At 34.6% G+C, this 21,181-nt stretch overlaps 1 protein-coding gene across 2 annotated transcripts in view; it reads right to left on the reverse strand.

Annotated features, from left to right (window-relative positions):
- Window positions 1-10,373: 10,373 nt before the first annotated feature.
- Window positions 10,374-21,181, reverse strand: part of LOC125074811 (RNA-binding protein Musashi homolog 2) — a 126,462-nt gene continuing 115,654 nt past the window's right edge. For both annotated transcript variants that reach the window (XM_047686239.1, XM_047686238.1), the window contains exon 5: window positions 10,374-17,568. In XM_047686239.1, the coding sequence (XP_047542195.1) occupies window positions 16,891-17,568 (678 nt within the window). In that variant the 3' untranslated portion in view covers window positions 10,374-16,890. The remainder of the gene's footprint in view (window positions 17,569-21,181) is intronic.

Below are 21,181 nucleotides of genomic sequence, written 5' to 3' on the forward strand. Positions count from 1 at the left end.
AGAGAGTTACTTTAGCATTTATAATATTTGTGTAAATACATTTTAGTAACTAAATTATATGCTATGAGTGCTGCCTACTAATATTTACAATATCATTTTACGTTTCTGAATAGGAAGCGATACGAAAATAAAGTAATTTGACCTCAATGTGACCTTACGACCTTTTGGCTTAAGAGATTAATAAATTTTCTTATACTGTTTATAAGAGAGCTTATTTTATTCTTCCGTAGCCAAATGGCAATACTCTTGAAACTAGGTAGATGTATTTTGTGTACCGCATTAAAATTTTCGTATAATTATAGAAAAAAAACAATAAATTTTGTGTTTCCCAATACTTAGAACTGAAACTCGAAAAATTTGTCGTCGAACGCATACATGTGAAGTATCTATGGATAGGTCTTCACAAATGATAAAGAGATTTCTAATATTTTTTTTTACATTAGCAGCCCGTAAATGTCCTACTGCTGGGATAAAGGCCTCCTCTCCCTTTGAGGAGAAGGTTTGGAGCATATTTCACCACGCTGCTCCAATGCGGGTTGGCGGATTACACATGTGGCTGAATTTCGTTGAAATTAGACACATGCAGGTTTCCTCACGATGTTTTCCTTCACCGCCGAGCACGAGATGAATTATAAACACAAATTAAGCACATGAAATTTCAGTGGTGCCTACCTGGGTTTATTTCTAAACCGAATAGTTTGCGTCAGAGACACTTCCAAACTGGTAAAATGTGTGATAAAACTAAAAAAAATATATGATATACTTACATACATTACCATGCAAACTTCCACCCAAAATTTGTACCAAAATTTAAACGAGATCTAGTAAGTAGTTTTTTTTAATACGTCATAAATCGAAAACCGCAATTTACCTTTCAATCAATCAACTCAAATATAAAAAAAAACATTTAATTTCATAAACATAAAACTTGTTACTTGCTGCCACGAAATCCTTTATGGGCGAGTCCGACTCGCAATTGGCAGCTTTTTCTAAAATTTTCTCTTAACAAGCATTTTGCCAGCAACACATAAAACATATTTTAAATACACAGGTATCAGGTATAAAACTTCCTTGGGATCCAAGCTTGCTTCCAGCCAAACTCCATCAAATTCGGATTTTCAAATTCCAAAAAGCTTCAGTGGTTTGGTTGAGAGCTTATCAGAGTTATTTTCGTATTAAACTATTTGTATAGACTTTTTTTCGCATTTATATTATAAGTATAGATTAAACAATAAAATGTTATACACAAGTCAATTTAAAAAAATTACATCTTGTTTGTGACGTGACATTATACGGTTGGCAGCACTGGGCATTCGGCGGGAAAAATTGCGCAACTGTCAACGTCAGAAAACAAATAGCGCGTGTCGTTGTTGTGGGGGATTGTTTTTGTCATTTCAATTTATATCATTTCTTTTCGATGGCGTTACACAAGTTATTTATGTTAAGCGACCGTTGTAATACTTTTGTGGAAAGATTTTATGTAAAAAAAAATACGAAAATTTATTAGTCCTGTCATCTTAGTCAAAATTAGGAATTAGGAAAGTATTTCGGAATTAAATATACCCAGCTATAAAGTTGTACAAACCTATATTGTCCTAAAACTTGTCTCAAAACTTACATATGGTAGGGTGTACACGACCGTAACTAAGGTCCAAAGTCAAATAAATCGTTTTTTTGCAAATATCTCGTTTCCCGTGAGGTTTACGCTGTTTGTATGTATTAAATATATTGTGAAAATTATCCACAATCTTTGTTTTAGGCATTTTTTTATAGCTTTAATCGTTTAAATTTAAAGCTCATATAAAAAAGCAGTGATAAATAAGGCATATTACTCAATACAAGATTATATTAAAGATAAAAGGGTGTACTTAGTATTTTTGATTCCTAGTTAGGGTATACAAATTTAACTGTACTTTATTGGGATGAGCCGAGATGGCCCAGAAAGCGTGCCTCTTAACCGATGATTTAGGGTTCAAACCCAGGCAAGCACCACTGAATTTTCATATGCTTAATTTATGTTTATAATTCATCTCGTGCTCGGCGGTGAAGGAAAACATCGTGAGGAAACCTGCATGTGTCTAATTGGAGCAGCGTGGTGGAATATGCTCCAAACCTTGTCCTCAAAGGGAGAGGAGGCCTTAGCCCAGCAGTGGGAAATTCGGGAATTTCGGGGTAAGTTACCGACCGGCTAGTATTCACGTAACGATATCTCCGACAGTGTTACGGGGTGTTGTGAGTTGATGAAATGAAAAATATGTCCCGCGGCTAAGTTAACGAATGTGTTTGATCGTTTTTTTGTGTTTGGTCATAAACGCCGTATATTATTAGTGGTATCATTTTATGCGTTGACGTCACAGACACATTGTATAAATTGACAACTCTAAGGAAATTATGTGTTTGTGTTATATTAAATAAGAATATAATGTAATGTATTTAAAGTACTTTTTTTTTCAAATTGCGACCCAATCATAATTCAAAACGAGATATTAATTTCGAGTGTCATGAATTTGCGTTATACCGTAGATTAAAAACGTCGAGTTGAAACGAAAAGTTTCCTTTCAAAATGCCTTTATTTCCTCGTAAATCGTTTGAGAGCAGAATAATATTACGGATTTTTAATTGCTCTGGACAAAAAATCAAAGGACATTCCGTCGGGTACGGTACGTGTGCATGATTCAAATCGCGTCGTTTAGTCCGCGGCGGCTCGCAAAATAAGAAGTATTCGTCCCATGCGTGTAAACGTTTCCATTGTGGATTTTAAAATGTAATGTCCCTGTGGAATGTTTCATTTCGAACACCTCAAACGCGAGCGAAAAGTTTGGTGATATTTACGAAACGAAAATCGGGCGCGCTTGGCTTATTATTAAGTAAGAGCAGAGATGGCTCAGTGGTTAGAACGCGTGCATCTTAATCGATGATTTCGGTGAGAATTACTTTTTTTTTATACAGCCATAGTGCTCTCTAACCTGAAATTAACTTCTTTCCGCTCTCTAAAATTAATTCTTTGTTAAATAATAACAATTTATTGAATTGCAATCAAGAATCCTCTTTATTTTTCTGCACATCTACGGCTGGAGCGCTTCAAAATGAGACAATAGCCGATTTTTTATGTACAGTCATCGTCCCATAATCACTGGGACAACAATCGGCTTAAGCTATTAATATATAGTACATTATTTAACGGTACGCCAGCGCCAGCAGGCTATGTTATTAGTATATAGTTTTTTTTTTTTTAAATTACAATGTACATTTTTATCTGTTACGTTAATGTCAAAATATTTTTCCACGAATTTTTCTTTCGCAGTATAAGTAAATTTATTTTAAAAATATATTTAATTAATGTAAACGGATTAATAGGAACGCAATGTAAAGTTAATTTATTTCAACACTACTAAATATTTGGCTGAAACAATGGATACTCAAGCCCGCATGTCGACATTTTAAAAATATTAAAAAAAAAACCTCGCTCCATTACAGCGCTGTTTAGAAAACGCGAGACACCTGCAGGATTTACTATGAGTTTTAATTGCGCTGAAACATTTATGTAAATACGGAATGCTACATGTGGAAATTGTGTTTTGATGCCTCCATTTATATAATGGTTTATGAGCTTTTATTGTTATTCTCTTAATTGTTGTTTTCTTAAATACCATTTTGTAGATTTTCATGAAAATCTGTATTCTGATGTCTTAAGAAGTCTTTTTTTTCTATATTTTTAATTTCTTTGTGGATATTTTTACAGAGACGTGTCTGAAGTTAGCAGCTCAATTGTTACCATCTTACGAGTAAACTTCAGTTTATCATGCAGCATAATTCTACAATTCTTGATAAGTTTGAACAATCGTTCCGTCAATTATATGAGGCAAATATTATTTTTAATTAAGATCCGGTCTAACACGGTTGTGTAATTGACTCAAATGACAAGTCTTTATACAAGGCTAGACAGATGTCAACAGATCAGAAGTGGTTCAGTGTTGAACACGGCACTATCGGTGCTTTGAACTGTTTATTTGGTGATCAGCCTGGAGAGCGTATATATGTGTTTATCCTGTTAATTTTGTATTTTATATAACGAATTCATTGTGATAACACCTCCTTAGTTTTTAAAATTAATGTAAACAAAGATTTCTGATATATCTTACACCTAATGTGTCAAATTAAAAGCTGATGTACTTATCAATGTGGAATCGATGGATCCGGTTGAGATAGCTGAACTTCTTGGCCTTACCGTTGATGCCAAGCTGCAATGAGTCGTGCATATTGACGGATTGGCAGCTCGCTTAGTATATTTCAGTTACTTTCACAGTATAATGTCTTACGGTATTATGTTTTGGGGTAAGGTAATGTTGGTAAAATTAATCACTTTATAAACCTAAAGGATTTGTAAGAATTACCTAATTAAATCTCAGACTAAATCCTGTCATTACTGTTTTATGTATATAGATTACAGTAACCATTTTTATGTTTTAATTTTAAGGAAAATCTATACTAATATTATGTATGTTAAAGTAACTCTGTCTGTTATCTCACGCTTAAGGCGCTGAACAGATTTAGACGAAGTTAAGTGTGGTGATAGTTGAGTCCCGAGAAAGGTCATAAACCACTTTTTAAATTTGTCCCTAGAGGGGGTAAAATGGGGGGAATGGTTTGTGTGTTATATATATAGTTTTAAATTTCACGCGGTTAAGGCTGCAGGTATTATTCTCAGAAACTATTCTCTCTAATTCCTGCTTCCCCTTTCCTTCATAAGGCTATGCGTGTTGACTCGCGATGTCACCGCCTCACTGTGACCACAATTCCATCGCGCGTGAACAAATTTGGCAACACATTTTAGTGTCGCACCGCAAAAAAATTAAATTCTTTATCAGCACACGTGTTTCCCTCCTCGTATAACCTGGGTTTCTTCAAAAGACGCATCTTGACTCTGACTGCACTGGCCGTTTTCGCGTTTGAACTCAACTACTACCATAAGGTGGAATGGAGACTACCTGGCTTGTATAAAAAAGGTTATAGTTTTGTTTTAATAAGAATTTTGAAATGTTTATTAGGAAATGAATTAATAAACATGGCATCACTGAACTTTTAAAGGATTATTAAAACTCAATTCAGAATGTCTGGAACGCTTATCTATAAAAAGAATATAATTACTATCGTAATTCGTAATGATTAATGAACAATAATCTAACATTAAGAATTAAATATAAAATATAATTTGAAATGTATTAATAAATACTGCCCTGGAGTTAAAAATCCAATAAACAAAAATCTCCACTTGTCATTCCATGCGCGACTCTCTTTTGTTTTTTTTAATAATTATTTTGCGCGGGAAAACATCTTGTATAATTTTTTGAAGCCATACGATTGACGTTCTAAAATGGATTACATTTTTATGAAATTGGATACGATCACGAAATATGAGTTTATTAAATATATAATTATAATATAAATGTAACTACTTAAATAAGTATTTCTAACAGTATAAAAAAGGCAGGCTGTTCCAAGTGTTTAAATACTTAATTGAGAGAAGGCACGTTAGAAGAAAATCTGTCAGATTTAGGTCTTATAAATATTTACTAACAGATAACCACAGACATCTCAAATATCTTTAGAAGGAACCGATTTGTCAATAAGAATAGAATACTTCTATATTATATTTTGTAATTTAATTAATGATATTCGTTATACTTTTTCATTTGTCAAGAGTTTTAATGACAATTAGATCTAATTTAAAACTATGACCAAGACTTTGGCTTCGATTGCGCCTAACTCATTGGCACCATTAAGCATCACACCCAAAAACTATTTAATTAAGATTGGCTTATATTATATACTAAGTGATCATCGATTCTTTTCCTTTTCATATTTAAAATATTAGGACAGATTTTGTTGACGAATTAAGGTTTTTTAAAAGTATTCATATTTATTTAAATCATTCGAAATATAAAGCTAGGAGTTTCTCGAATGATGTACATCGATACTTTCGTTTATGGGTAGGTACAGCCCAACTCGTCACATACTCTACCGCCAAGCAGTAATACCTAAAATTATCGTGTTAAGTGTGAGTGAGCCAGAATAACTGCAGTAACAAGGGACATAACATCTTAGTTCTCAAGGTTGGTAGGCATTGGCGATTTAAGTAATAAATAAATAAGGATTGATTAAATTTTCTAACGGCAATTATAGCCATGGGTGTAGTTTTAAATATACTAGAATAATATTATTCGTTTCTTGCAAAAGTAAGTGTATGTAAATCAAATTAAAAATATACTTTATTCAAGTAGGCTTTTACAAGCACTTTTAACAAACTATTTTAAGTAACGCTACCACCGTTTCGGAATATAGATTCTATCGAGAAGAATCGGCAAGAAACTCAGTAGTTACTCTTTTTCAACATCTAAAAATACAGTCATGTTAGTTAAATACAATTATATATTTATATTATGTCTCCTGCCTGGAAGTCAACGAGCATTAACTCCACGCTTTTTTATCATCTATATAATCTTGTATCGAATAATATGCTTTCTTTACCAATGTATTTATTACAAAATTATTTGAATCTATGAAACGGCAAAGTTAAAAATGTCTGCGGAATTTTATTTTAGAAACGGATACCTTGGCCCAATAATGAATGAATGAATGTGTAGGTATCAAAAAATTCAACTTACGATGACAGTAGTATTACTAGCATTTAAGATTTACGCAACGTATTACAATATTATCAATAATTGATTAAATACTAGTCACATTTATTCAATTCGAAAAACATTTCGATGAGACTGAGTAATCTCTTGTAGCGTGATGGTTGGATGCTCGTTTCGATCGTCGCCGCTGGGTGTCGTTGCTCGTAAATTAGAACAGGCGTCAACGTTCATTTGAGCGTAATTTATATCATACAATAAAAAATAGAACTATTGATTAATTCGTTCCCTCTTTATTAAGCTAAACTTAACTAACGCTAGTATATTTCTTATAATTTTTAGTTTGGTTCAATGTATTTTCCGTAAATATTTGACTGTTTGAACGGTACTTTAAAATTCTGTGTAAAACTTTATTTCTGCGAATTAGGTGCACCGTTAGTGGGCTTGACAGTGTATTGTAGATATACATTTAATCAGAATTCCAAAATAAATTAATAAATAATACTCGGCAAGGGAAATGTCTATTTATATTTTTAGAAAACTACCAGCTCCACCACAATGTAATTTGGAATTACAGTTAGTTAGTTTTTTTATTCCTAGCAATGGATTACTAGGAATAAAAAAACCTACGCGTCACAGAACTGTTGTATAAATAATTTTAATTCAAGGTGTGTGAACTCATGGAATAAAAATGTTAGTTCTTAATATTAAAATCGCTATTTTTCTCATATTTTTTTAATTTATTCGTACTTTTTTATGCTTTAAGGTAGAATCGTTGACAATTGAGTTAAACCAAGTTTAACATTGTAATATTTCAATCTCCTAGATCTTCACAGATGATGTATTCTCTTGCTATTATTTATTTCACGAGGTTTCCATAGGATAGTCAATTACTTTTCCGTTTTTATAGATAACAGTACGAAACTCTTCGTGCGCGAAACCTACTCGCACTTGGCCGTTTTTTTTTTCCATTAAACAAAAAGAAAACATAAATATGGTGTAAGGTGGTAAATAAAACGTAAGTTGAAATCGAAACCATTTATTTGAAACCGATAGGTCTGTCGCAGCGTCGCGCTTTCCTGCGCCGTAGATAAATAATTATCAAAGCTAATTCTCAATACATCCAATCTTTTTCACAATAAAAAACTACCCTCGACTAGAATAACTTTCATGTGAAATGATCATTTTTGTAATAAGTGCAATCGACTGCCATCGTTTTAAAACATGAATGAGGATTTAAGAAACTGTAACTTTTTAACAATGAATTGACCTAGACACGTAGTGCTGATTTTACGAAAATGATATTAGGCCAAAATTATCGTTTATCGTTGTGTTAAATGATCAAATCACATGATTTTTTTAACGGCAACACAGTTTAAAACTCCTTAAAAATTCAAACGCCGATTTCGTTAAGATAATTTTATTAAAGATTTATAAACTAACACGAAGATTATTTGGAGATAAATAACTATATAATTTTATATAGAAAAAATGTATAGAACTGTGTTGCCATATAATAAAATGTTTTTTATGTCGTAAAAAATCTATACATTCCAGGTAAATTATGAATTACAAATTCAAACTACTGCTAAAGATGTAAATACGATAATTTCGATTATAATGAGCTTATGTTATACAAATTCGTAGAGCACTTTTGTAATTTCAATTCAGTTACCAACATGGCGCCTGTTAGCGAACATGACCCTCAAAACCGTCGTTTTAAATTTACAGTTATATTGGATTATTTATTATCTATACTTTTTGACAGTTCATTTCACAGATAATATATTCGTTCATTGATTAATAATGATAAGGTCAGGTTCGCTAACAAACGATTTAGTATTCGTTGAAGATCTACTTATAGAACCACTATTATCAAATTTTCACGACGAAATAAGAGAAAGATTAAATCTAAACCCTACGAAGGTACATTAAAATACACACATTAATTTAAATAACATCTTATTACTATTATATTTACATTCAAATCTAACTAAAATGTTCTTATATTTACGCGAATCCAATGAAAATATATATGTACGTCAAAAACTGTAAAGGAATCGCGCAAAGAGTAAATTAATTACCAACTAAACTAAATTTACCAAACAAATTTCAAATAACAATAATTTCTTGACTAGACTATATAACAAGCGTTTAAAATTAATTTTATTTCACAAATCATTGGTTTTATAAATGAAACAATTCAATCGAAATTCCTAAATTGGAAATAGTACTGGGTATAGAAATATAAATGCATTTGAAAATTAGTGTGATTTAAAGGTATTGTCACACACCGAGGCACTGCTTTTTATTAATTGTTCAACAGGGTATATGTCTACTGAACACATTTTATGCTACGTCGGAAGAACATACTATAAATCTCTTTAATGAAAAAGCACTTTTTCAGACAAAAATTCGTTTCGACAATTTAAAATGGTCCATAGACAATAAAACAAATTATCATCTGAACAAGTGCCCTTACAGTTTGTGGTAAACGAAATCTAGTGCATCCCAGCGAATCGGGATTTTGATTAAAATGATAACATTAAGATGACTAATTATCAGTCTATCATTTGTCGAGGAAGACATGAGATGTTACAAAGTTTACAAAAACACTTATTTCATACTTTGTACTTCTACAGAAGATCTATAATTTTCGTTTACTTGTTAGACAACTAACGCTACCGATGAGAACTAGTTCGTTTCTTAGACTTCGATATCATACCAAGATATAACGGGTCAAATAAAAAACGTACAAAAAATATTGTCTTTTTTCCAAACTAATATTGGTCCGTTACTACGTTCTAAAACGATGCTAGCATTTTCATTAAAACAAATATATTAAATGAAAACCTAATATTAAGGCACAATGCGATTGTGTCTTCAATGTTTACGAGGATGATATGCTTTTTATTTCAAATCTATACTACGCTAAGTTTTTCTACGAGATTTGAAAAATAAATTCTTCATAAGCATCTCCAATTACTTTGTATATCATCACATTTTATATTATGTTATAAATGAAAAACTTGTCTAATCCATTCAACTACGTATTTTAAATTTTAAAAACCCAGCACCCAAAACCAACTTTCGTCTATATTATCTACTTCACTATATACTGGGATGCACTTTACTAGAAAGGATACTAAAAATAAAATCTAAGCAAATAACAGCAGTGTTCATGGAAGACAATACTGATTCTATGTACATATACCTTGAGTGATGATCACAGGGAGCGTCTCTTGGTAATTTAGCTTTAAAACATCGTGACGAACTCGAGGGCCATTATGAAATCGTATTGGAGAAAAAGGCGCCATATTCATCGATCCGAGAATTTTGTGAAATTTCACGATAAATATTTCAAATCCAATTGTATATTGTAAGAAAGTCAGTATTGTCCCACGCCTAAATTCTGTTATGAATTCTTCGTGTCTTCCAGATGCCGCGTTTTCTTGATTTCGAAGACACCCGACTCATGCACACTTCACCGCTAAACTGCTTCGGTTAACTTCGTTCATGCATCTATATCCAAGGGTAGAAATATCCAAACTATCCATTGATAAACTAGTGTCTACCAAAACTGGGGTTCATTAGATCTAACTAATTAAGTAAATTAAAAAAAAACTGGCGCCCAACATGGGACCTGAAGCTCTGTCTAATCTACATCGAATCGTAAAAATATTTGATAACTAATCGAAATGTAGGGTACGATAAAGCGATAAATGAAAGATCAGCTGTGTTTTTTTACCATTTATTTCTAATATTCGACTAAGTGAAGATGAACCATAGGTATTTAAAGGCGTTGAAGGAGGCGCGCGGCCGGCGCTAACGCATTCTACTGCGTCTAGCTAGGGCCTCTAGACGGCCCGGATGTCTATAGACTATTACGTCTTTTTTGATAGCGTCGTCTTTTCAAACGCTGCTTTCCAGACAAAAAAGGCGCAGTACCAAAATACATACAGATCTACATATATGGATTGTATCGGATACCTGTTACATAACATTCAGTTAACTTAATTACTCTGCAAACGAAGCTAATATTAAATGTGTTTTCAAGCGCATAGACAGTCTCATTCTAGTAGATATCACTGTTTACTTGTCCAAAGTTGGAATAATATTAGTGTTCTTGTAACAAATAAAGGATATTTGTACGTTTTTACTAACATGCTTCAGTATGATGTCTAAAAAGAATAAAATTGTCTATGCCTGGAAATAATTTTGATGTATATAAAAAAAAAAAACGAAAACTCTACTCTCATCTACAGACCCCAATTCATCCCAAACTACGGGCATCCTTATCAGATTATACAATTAAAAAAAATCGATTATATATATATTGCACAATGTTTGCCTATTAGCATTTTGTGGATATAAAAAAACAGCCCATATCTACGTTGTCTATGGTAAACTATTGTTTTAAATAGGTACTACCGTAAAATGCAATCAACCAAATAATATACATAAAAGGAATGTAAATACAGCCTCTAGTTAGGGTACAAATTTAAGTTTTGCGATAGTTGCGATGCGCTATACAGGTACTTAACTAAAGTGCGATTATCGCGATAAACCACGACATCTCCGTCTTGACATTATGATACTAACTTTAGCCTTTAGAACACGTTTACTTAAGTTACAAAGTAGTTTTAAAACTGATCGTCATCGCAACAATCTAAAAACTTATTTTAATTAAATCGCGTCGTATCGTTTTGCGATGTAAACACACAATAGCATTATTTCAAGTCTATATTTGCCGCCATGTTTGAGATTTAACGCGCATTGTAGGTAACAATATATGCTTAAAAAATAGAAAACCCATTCAAGGGTGCTTATAGTGGGGTTTTCATTCGGTATTACCACAGTGCGCGCACGTCTTATTACGAGAACATGACCGCACGCCCCAAGCGGCGTATCCCACGCTCTACGTTTTTAAACATATTAAATCACATATTTCACTTATCAACAAGTGTTCGAATAATTATCACGATTATTAACTTTAAAATACAAATACCAACTCGCTACTGATTACACCAATCCTATTATACAAAAATATTGTAATATTTTGTATGCTTGTGTGTATAATAATAATCTAACATGTATAGCGCGCGCTGCCGTGTCCGCCATGTTGAATTGAGCGTTCGAAAGAGGTGCAATTTTTTTTTAATTAGATATTTTATCATACACGTGTCGTATAGCCGCAGCGCGCGCGTGCTGTATTAATATAATAATAATGTTATTGCTTTCGATTAGTTACTTATGTTTAATATTATATATGTAAATTTTCAAAATCACTACACTACATAACTACTCTAGCATCTGCCGTACATTTAAAACACACAACATAATTTTAATTTTTTTTTTCATAACATACTTTATATTATACCAATCCAAAAGTTGTATATTAATCCATGTATATATTATAACCTTATTAATAATTAAGAATATATTTTTACTTCTGTTTACATTGGTCCAGTAAACCTGGAATCGCGTGAAGCAATGTGGTACATCACTATCGTAACGTTACCGTTGCTGTGCTATGGCATGTATGGTGTATGGCACATGACTACTGCGAAGCTTTCGTAGATAAAATAGAACAAACTACAACTAGGCAAGATAAGTTGAGCAAGATTAGACTTTTAGTGGATATCTTTCCAAATAACCAACAACGTTCGAATTATAAAAAAAAAAACCTATTTAAAATGACTAGACAGGAATGTAATTTTCGTCTATGGCAATAAATTAGATTATAGCGTCGTAGTTGGCAACGTCTCCCTTTATTATTGTCTTATCCTTATACTACTCTGGCGTATGCGGGCTTTTCTTGGCAAAACAATCTACTTTAGATCTTCCTGCCAGGGATCCATCGCAGCCAACGGCCATTTTGTTTCGCAAAATGACTTTAATCACAATATCTATACAACGTTTCTGATTCAAACATCAAGGCTGCGATCATTTTTAGCATCGAGAATTGTTAATTTGAGCAAAAAATGCAAACTTTGGCCTATTTTTGGCAAATCAGGAAGACTGTAGTTATTAAGCGAAGCGTCACTATAAGGTCTACACTACGTGTCTAGGTCCTAATATTTCTCTCAAATCCAATATACAATTTGGCTTTAAGAAAAATATCGTAATAGCACGTTTCACAACCAACGTGTGGCAAACGCCCGTTGAAAGAATTGACAGTGAATTTGGAAGATATATGTTTGTATTTACGTATGAATATACCATGCCAACCATGCCTTAGGAGATCGGAAATTGAGATTTGTTAGTCACAAAGACGCTTTTGCTACTATTCGATGAGTTCACATGCCTCGATGAGTTCTATCTAAGCCGACTTACCATCGCGATGACCTGTGGATACTCCCCCCACTCCATTCGAAGTTTTGGCGCCCGAATTGGGACATCGTTTTATTAAAAAATTAACTCTACGTAAACACAAGGTAAACTCAACGTGCAAACTAAACTAAGGATTCCGTGAAATAGTAACCCAGCACAAACCTTCCCTCGGTACTATGAAATAAAACACACATTTTCTAATATTATTCATGTAATGACACATTGGGTATCTAGGTGCTCCATTACATACAAGTTATGTACGGGCAAAACACTAAGACCACTAAATACAAAACTACTTCTAAAAGCCAGCGAGCGACTCTCTCATCTCACTCACTAGCCCTGTTACCAAACTAATACAAGTGTTTTAAAAAAGAAAAAAAATATAAATATTTGTTAGCGTATGAAATCCCAACAACTGTTCGGTTGTCGAGGTTTCGTTAAATATACATATGGATATAAAAAATTAAGTACATATTTCTAGAGACGGTTCCGCTTCTATCAATACTTTGGCAAGATATCGAGCGGCCGCCTGCGGAGGGGTTACTAGTGAAATATAAGACATCACAATAATATTATATCAACCATCTAATACTGAAATTTTCAGGGGAAAAATGCTAATATACAAAAGGTGTTATCAATGGGCGAAGCGGTCTCCGCATCTTCGAGTGTCATCTTAAAATCAATTTAATGTAAAAAAAAAATACGATTGTCAATTGTAAAAATAAATCGTCAATACTTTAGACGGTAAATATTTATAGACACTCAAAATGCAGCAATCGCAAGCAATCTCAGAAGGTTCTAGCCTACTTATAATATAAAGAATACTGCTATAATAATAAGGGATGTGTATACATGTGAAATAGCATTCGAAAAATTTTGGCTTATAGAATGATAATCTTGAAAAAAAAACATAATAAAACAAATTGAGATTCTTACTCTTAGGACATTATAGTCATCCTTGTTTGTCATAATAATAAAGAAAAAAAGCGTTGCCGCTGATTAAAAAAAAAAAGTGAAAAAAAAAAACTAAAATATAACCTTCTAAAACATTCTACAAGCCAATATTTCTATAAGTGAGTCGACCGGCGAGGGAATGTGGTCGACCAAGCTACCGCATGCATAGCTCTACTCCGCCGCTTGTCTTTGCCTGGCAATGGCAAGTACATGTCACTAAGTTTAGTTGACGATTATCTTGTCTATAACTCGTACTTGAATATACTTGTATTGTGTATGTGTAAATAATTGCTAGATAACAAAAAAACTACGATTATTATTGCTTTAATTATTACCTGCTAAATTGATATCCATTGATGGATACGAGCTATAGACATGACCTTTGTCAATTTCGTTAACCTTTTAAGTACTCGGAAGTGCATACAATACTGCGGGGACCAAGTCCCGAAAATTTAGACTTAAAAACTAGGAATTGCACGAACACAACCATCAATCGTCTTTTAATATAATAATTAATATAATACTTTTTCTAATCACAGTGTTTAAGATTCGAGTATTGCTTTATAAATTCCTAACCTACAGTTATTTCAAATTAAGTACTTTGTAAACGTGAACCGTCAAAAGAAAAAAAAGTTTTACATACTGTAAAGCAACACACTCTAGTTTTTGTCGTTCTGAATAATTAAAAAAAATCAAGAACTCTCGATTGAAAAATTAATATAATTAATTCACTGGGATATGTAAGCCAATAAATTCACTGAGCATACAATGTCAAAAAAAAAAAATAGTTGAATTTGGCGCCCGATGTGGGACATTTTTAAATAGTCAAAGAAAAACATTTTCTTCGCGATGCAAAGTACGGCGTATTAGGATAAAAGCACATCAATGCCGCTGCAACGACAATCTGGGTCACTTTTCCTGCACCTACTTTCAAACAAAAGAGAATATACCTACCTAGTAATACCGAAAGCCTTTATTCACAGGCTGTATAGAGCATTTATAAAAGTGGCGCCCGACGTTGGGCAAACTTTTCAGATAATTACAATTAAGTGAACCACATAGATATAATAGAACGTTCAGTTTTTAAATTTAATTAATATCCAGGCATAGACAAGCGGCCACTACAGCGGCTTAATACTTAGCTTATTGTCACGGTACACTCTGGGTGTTAGTTCGCATTCCCTTATAACTTGCTAAACTAATTAATTAACGTACTCTCTAAAATCACCCATAAACGGCGCCGTGGAACCATCGAAATGAACGTTTTACGCGTCGTAGCTGCCAGAAATATCATTTTTAATTTTGCTTTCGCGTAACCATTTTCATTTCAGCATTTTCTCGGTACAGAGCTTTAATAAAACAATTTTCACTCATAAAATCGATTTATCCTCGACATAAATTTTTTCCATGAGATTTTCTAGAAAATCGTTAAGAGTAATGTTGCGAAACCAATGATAATTAATTCCAAGTGTTTTAGTGCACGCCCAAAACGTGCATTTGATGGTTAATCTATCAAGACAAACGATTTTCCTCCGTCACAACTTTTACATAAGATCTATTATTGCTTGAACTTGACAGATATTAGTGGGCTCTTCCGCAAATCGCAGTGGTTTCGATATATACCTGTGTGAAGCCTCTCAGTTTTAGGCTTTGTTTTTCGATTCTAGTTTAACGTATAACGTGATAAAGAGAAAAAAAATGAGTGAGTGTTGAAATCTACATCTGTATAAACTAAACCTTAATATTTTCGTGTTTATTTACTTATATATTTCGATATATGCAACAAAAATAGATCAGGGAAAATATATAAAGGAATAATTGTTAAATTTTAGATGACAAAAAAAAACTTTTATTTAATGTACTACCGTACACCGTATAGGGGATTAACCTATACGGTGTACGGTAAGTAGGTAATTACCTGCAGGCAACGAAATAATTCATTCAGGGCTCCGAGACACGAGAAATTTTATTAAAAATCTGATTGAAATTTTAAAAGCGATACCACAATGAAGCTCTTCAAGATAGAAAAAGTTAGTTCAGAGAAGAGAAATCAACACTCGCATTGAGGGAGCAACAGCGTAGCTCAATCTGGAAATCATCATATATACGTCTAAGAAAATAGTATACAGATTAAGCATATTCGTAAAAGAAAGGAAATTTACAAAGCACACATCAAAATCCACTGCAATCAAGGGTGTAATAACTACTTAAATCATACATACAATGCCATGTAATGATTGCTTTACGAGTTAGATATGTATGAGTGAGCTGCCGCTGGCGCCGCGTGACGTGCGTGTGACATACGGACACATTGACGTTTGCGTGACGTCAGCGACGTCATTGCTACGTTCGGGAAATGTCTTTTGAATAATTTAGCCGAAAAATGTCACCGGTTTAAATAGATTTCTTAGTAATCGTAAACCGCCGACTGATTAGGCGCGGTACGATATTCGGTACGTCGTTTTGGCACAATTCTCATAAATGGCACGAAAATCTAATACTGATTCGAGGTTTACGTACGAGGGAAGATGTCGCCACGGACCGAGACGCACGTCACACGGCGCCGGACGCGCCGGGCGCGGCTCCGAGAGGTTACAAGATACATAGCTGTAATGAGATTCATCGCGTACACTCCTCACAAAGTATAAATAATTATTATTCATCATATTGCCAACGATCGTGCACTACCTATGCTACAAACTATTACAAAATCCAAGACAAAATATAATAAGAAAAAAATCAGTTTCTTTTTCCTCAAATTTCAAACTAAATTATTTGAGATCTTCGCCTTATATTTAACTTTAAAAAAAATGCGTATTCTTCGCTTCGGGTCCCGCGTCGGGCCGAGCGTCGCGCCGGCGGCGGACGCGCGGCTCGCGGACGCGGACCTCGCGACGCGGCAAGACGACGCCAAATCCGAAATGAAGCGTAGGAACTGTTCGGAAAACGAAAGGGCCGCGGGCGCTTATATGTACATGGGCACGCCGTACATGGCGCTCCAGTCGACGCCCTGGAACGAGGACATGTCGACGCCGGCCAGCGAGTAGGCGGCGCCGAACTGCGGCAGCGCGGGCGCGGGCGCGGGCGCGGGCGGCGCCACGAGCGCGGTGGACGCGGCGGCCGGCAGCGCGTAGGGCGCGTAGCGGTAGGCGTGCGCGCCCACGGCCGGCACGCCGCCCACGCCGCCCGCGTACACCAGGCCGCGCCCGGGCCGCAGCACGAGCCGCTTGCCCAGCGCCAGCGGCGCGGCCGCCACGGCCTCCTTGGGCTGCGCGCGCTTGCACTCCACCTTCTTGTTCTTGATCGTGTGGAAGTGGATGTCGCACACGCGCTCGACGGCCTCCTCCGAGTGGAACGTCACGAAGCCGAAGCCGCGGTGGCGCTTCGTCTGCTGGTCCATCAGCATCACGGCGTCCTCGACGAGCCCGAACTGCGAGAAGTAGGCGCGGACCTCGTCGGCGGAGGTGTCCTGGCCGACGCCCCCGACGAATATCTTTTTGGTTTTTGCGGGCTTGGGGGCCGATTTGGGAGTCGCGTGCTTCGGGTCGATGCGTTTGCCGTCCAGCGTGTGCACCGGCACGGCGAGGACCTTATCGACGGAGGAGGCCTCCTGAAACGTGATGAAGCCGAAGCCGCGCGAGCGCTGCGCGCGGCGTGAGCTCAATATTATGTCCTCCATGAGATTTTCGAGGAAATTTGTCGATGTCAATAAAAAACATTCACATCCGATATACGCTTAGCCGTGAAACTAAACAAATTTCACATTAAATACTAAAGAGGACCTTAGTCATCATAAATTCATTGATACACTCATAGCGACATTTTTTGATGACATCGACAAAGGGGAAACTCAAAAATATACTGTTAAAAGGTTCTAAATATTAACAGATACCTACAAAACCTACATTACTTGTTAACTCTGACTCAAATTCAGGGAAATATACGGGTAAAAAAATTACGTTCATGCGTGTTTTTTTATTATCTATATCTTACTAGTGGTCGTGTATATAATATGAAATACGTTATCAAAACTATTACAGGATTTACAATATCTTTATAAAATTCACAAAAATAATTCTACCATACATTATGGTAATTTTTTCGTATGACAACCCAAATTCGTGATATATATATAGATATATATATGTACTCAAGTTCTATGCTAGCACAATTTTTCTAAAAATCCTACCGAGCAATCACCCTTGTGAGATTTCTACTAATTTAGAAATATGTCAATGTTAACCCGAGTGTTGCTATACTAAGAATACTTTTTTTTTTATATCTAAACTGTTTCATAAAATACAACCGGCAAATTTAGCTATATTTCTAATGAGTGATGTACTTTTATTTATTATAAAATATAATAGTTAGTGTTGCTGCATGCAAATTTAATAATTAAATAAAACAAATTAAATAACTTTTGATTCAATGTTTGATACAATATTAATTGCGTTCAACTAAAGAGTATGTATTTTAAAATGAAGAACAATAAAAAAATTAAATAAAATCAAAATTCATCGATTACTACAATTTTAATGTAATGACATATTCATATCGACAATTGAATATTTCTCACATGGCAACACCAACCTCCGAGACGGGATTCTACACAGTTTTCAAAACTTAGATAGATAGAGGCCAAGAGTCGGAAAGTTTTAGTCTATGCCTAACAATTTCTAGAATGTTAGTGAGTCTAGCATGCTTTTATCATATTTAAATATGTTTTAGTGTACCTAAATACATCATCTCAACCATAGCCCAACTAGTTTTACTCGTCTACAGTACCATAAACAAAAATCATTTTTTTTATACATAATTCTCTGACATTTTACCTTTAATTTGTTATATTCAAGTGGCAAGGTCACATTTGATCCTTCAAAAATTCAAATATGGAACATTATTATAGATTTCATATTGTGTGATAAAAAAAAATAAAAAGATCTAATATCTCACGCAGGGGTTAGCCATTTAGGGCCGTGTTCACCATTATTTAATTAACCGTTTAAATATAAAAGTTGTTTAAATATTACTTTTATTCACAATTGCCTAAATATTAGACACGAGCGAAAGTATTGTCATAGGTCTGTTCAGCACCACGTCTCGTCCCGGACTGATTTATAAACCGAAAATGTTGCATCGCGATTTACGCGCATATAATATATAAATACACATGTTCTTAAAATAAGCCGAAGGTTGTCCCCTTCCTTGATTGTATTATTCGAAACCAGACAGACTGGGGCCGTAACGCGTTGCGTAACGAAGCGGTTTATCCTCCCATAAAAAGTTATCATAAGCTTAAAGGTCATTATTAATATTGTAGATTAACATTATTTAGTCACACCATACTGTAGGCATATTTATTATGTAGCAGAATTAATTTAATTGCAGTATTGTCTACATCCGGTTTTGACTAAACAAATATGTACTTTAGAATAGATCAAAATCGGATATTGCTACAGCTGGAGGCTTGTAAACGTTTAATATTAAGAGTGAATATAATTTGGCATTCCTATTTTAATCGGCAAGATGGATCGACTAAAGAACTATTTTTGTATCAGTTTCGATCGTGAAACCACTTCCGGGTGAATAAATTATTAATTGTGAAGAGGAATTTGGTTTTATTCCGACAATACCTATTACCATTTCGTTCAAAACTGCTACGTTTCGTCTCGACTTAATAATAAGAGCTAAAAAGGCGATGGTGAATTTAAACCACGTTTAAATATTAATCGCCCGTTACAAAATCAACGTTTAAACAATTCGGTTAAGCTGAGCCTTAACGTTTTAATCGAAAAGAAACATTCTGGCGCTTAGTACAAAATAAATCTCCGAATTCGTTAAAAGATACGAAAAAAAAAAACATTTTGTTTATGGTACAAAAAACCAATCCGTCCTATTTCTATTCACCTAACCGCCACGACAGGCGCTGAAACACTGACCATCTTTAGTTCCGCTTCATAGTCTATGCTGTCTGAGAAATTATATTATTATCTTTGGTAGGTAGCAGTACTTAATTTATTTATTTTTTAATTAATTTTAACAAACAACTAGATTAAAGCTTAGAGTAGTTTCATTAAACACCTGATTCTTAACTTAGTATCAACTGCTACTTTGTTTATATTCTAGGGAATTGATTAAAAAAAATAAAAGGAGCGCCTTCACCGCGATAAAAGCTTCGTTCATTATTATTTTTCATAAGGTCAGTCAGTTTAGACGTCTGAACATAAACCTTAACCGACGAGATTTAATATCGCCTTCGTTATATTAGTAAGGATTTTGGATGTACCCAAGAAAGTACCATTTTGGTAAAATTATACAGAAAACACTGGCAAATGGGCCGCCTTATCGTGAGGACGCCCCCGGCCATAGACATTGGTCCTGTGAGAAATATTAACCATTCCTTACTTTGAATACGACCAACCTCAGGAGTTAGGATGTTATTTATTATACAGATCTATTCACTAACTCGACGTTGAATGAATAAATATTTTATTAAATAAATTTAACGAATATATGTTATATAATTTGTAATTTTTGCCGTCTTTATTCTCAGTCGTGACACGTACATGTGAGTGTGTGAGTACGTGTGAGTGATATTCATGCTAACAAGATGTTGTAAGAATGAATGACACTCACACATATCAATGCCCTCTGGCTATAATTTAATATGGAGAGCGCCCTTTAAATAAATAGCTATCTTTATTTACTCTGTTCACTGACCCTTCAAATCAGAACACAACCATACAGTGTTGCCAGTGTAGAATGTGGAGAGAGCTTGACTTGCTTGAAGTTCTACCATTTTTTTTTTTTTTTGCAGTAACAGCCTGTAAATTTCCCACCGCTGGGCTAAGGTCTCCTCTCTTTTTAAGGAGAAGGTTTTGGAGCATATTCCACCACGCTGCTCCAATGCGGCTTGGTGGAATTCACATGTGACAATATTTCATTGAAATTAGACACATTCCTTCACCGCTGAGCACGAGATGAGTTATAAACACAAATTAAGCACATGAAAATTCAGTGGTGCTTGTTAAGATGCATGCGTTTTAACCACTGGGCCATCTCGGCTCTTCTAATCACTTGGCCATCTCGGATCTTCTGACCAATCCAATCTATAATACAATGTTGCCAACTAATAATATCTTGCTTTCACTCATTTGTAGGGCCTTTTTGTGCAAGCCTATGAGTAGGTAGCATCCACATACATATATTCAACGGGCAAACAGCAATATTAAATATTGAGTTATGGTTTAAAAGGT

This window comes from Vanessa atalanta, chromosome 28 (genome assembly GCF_905147765.1).
Source record: "Vanessa atalanta chromosome 28, ilVanAtal1.2, whole genome shotgun sequence".
NCBI lineage: Eukaryota > Metazoa > Arthropoda > Insecta > Lepidoptera > Nymphalidae > Vanessa > Vanessa atalanta.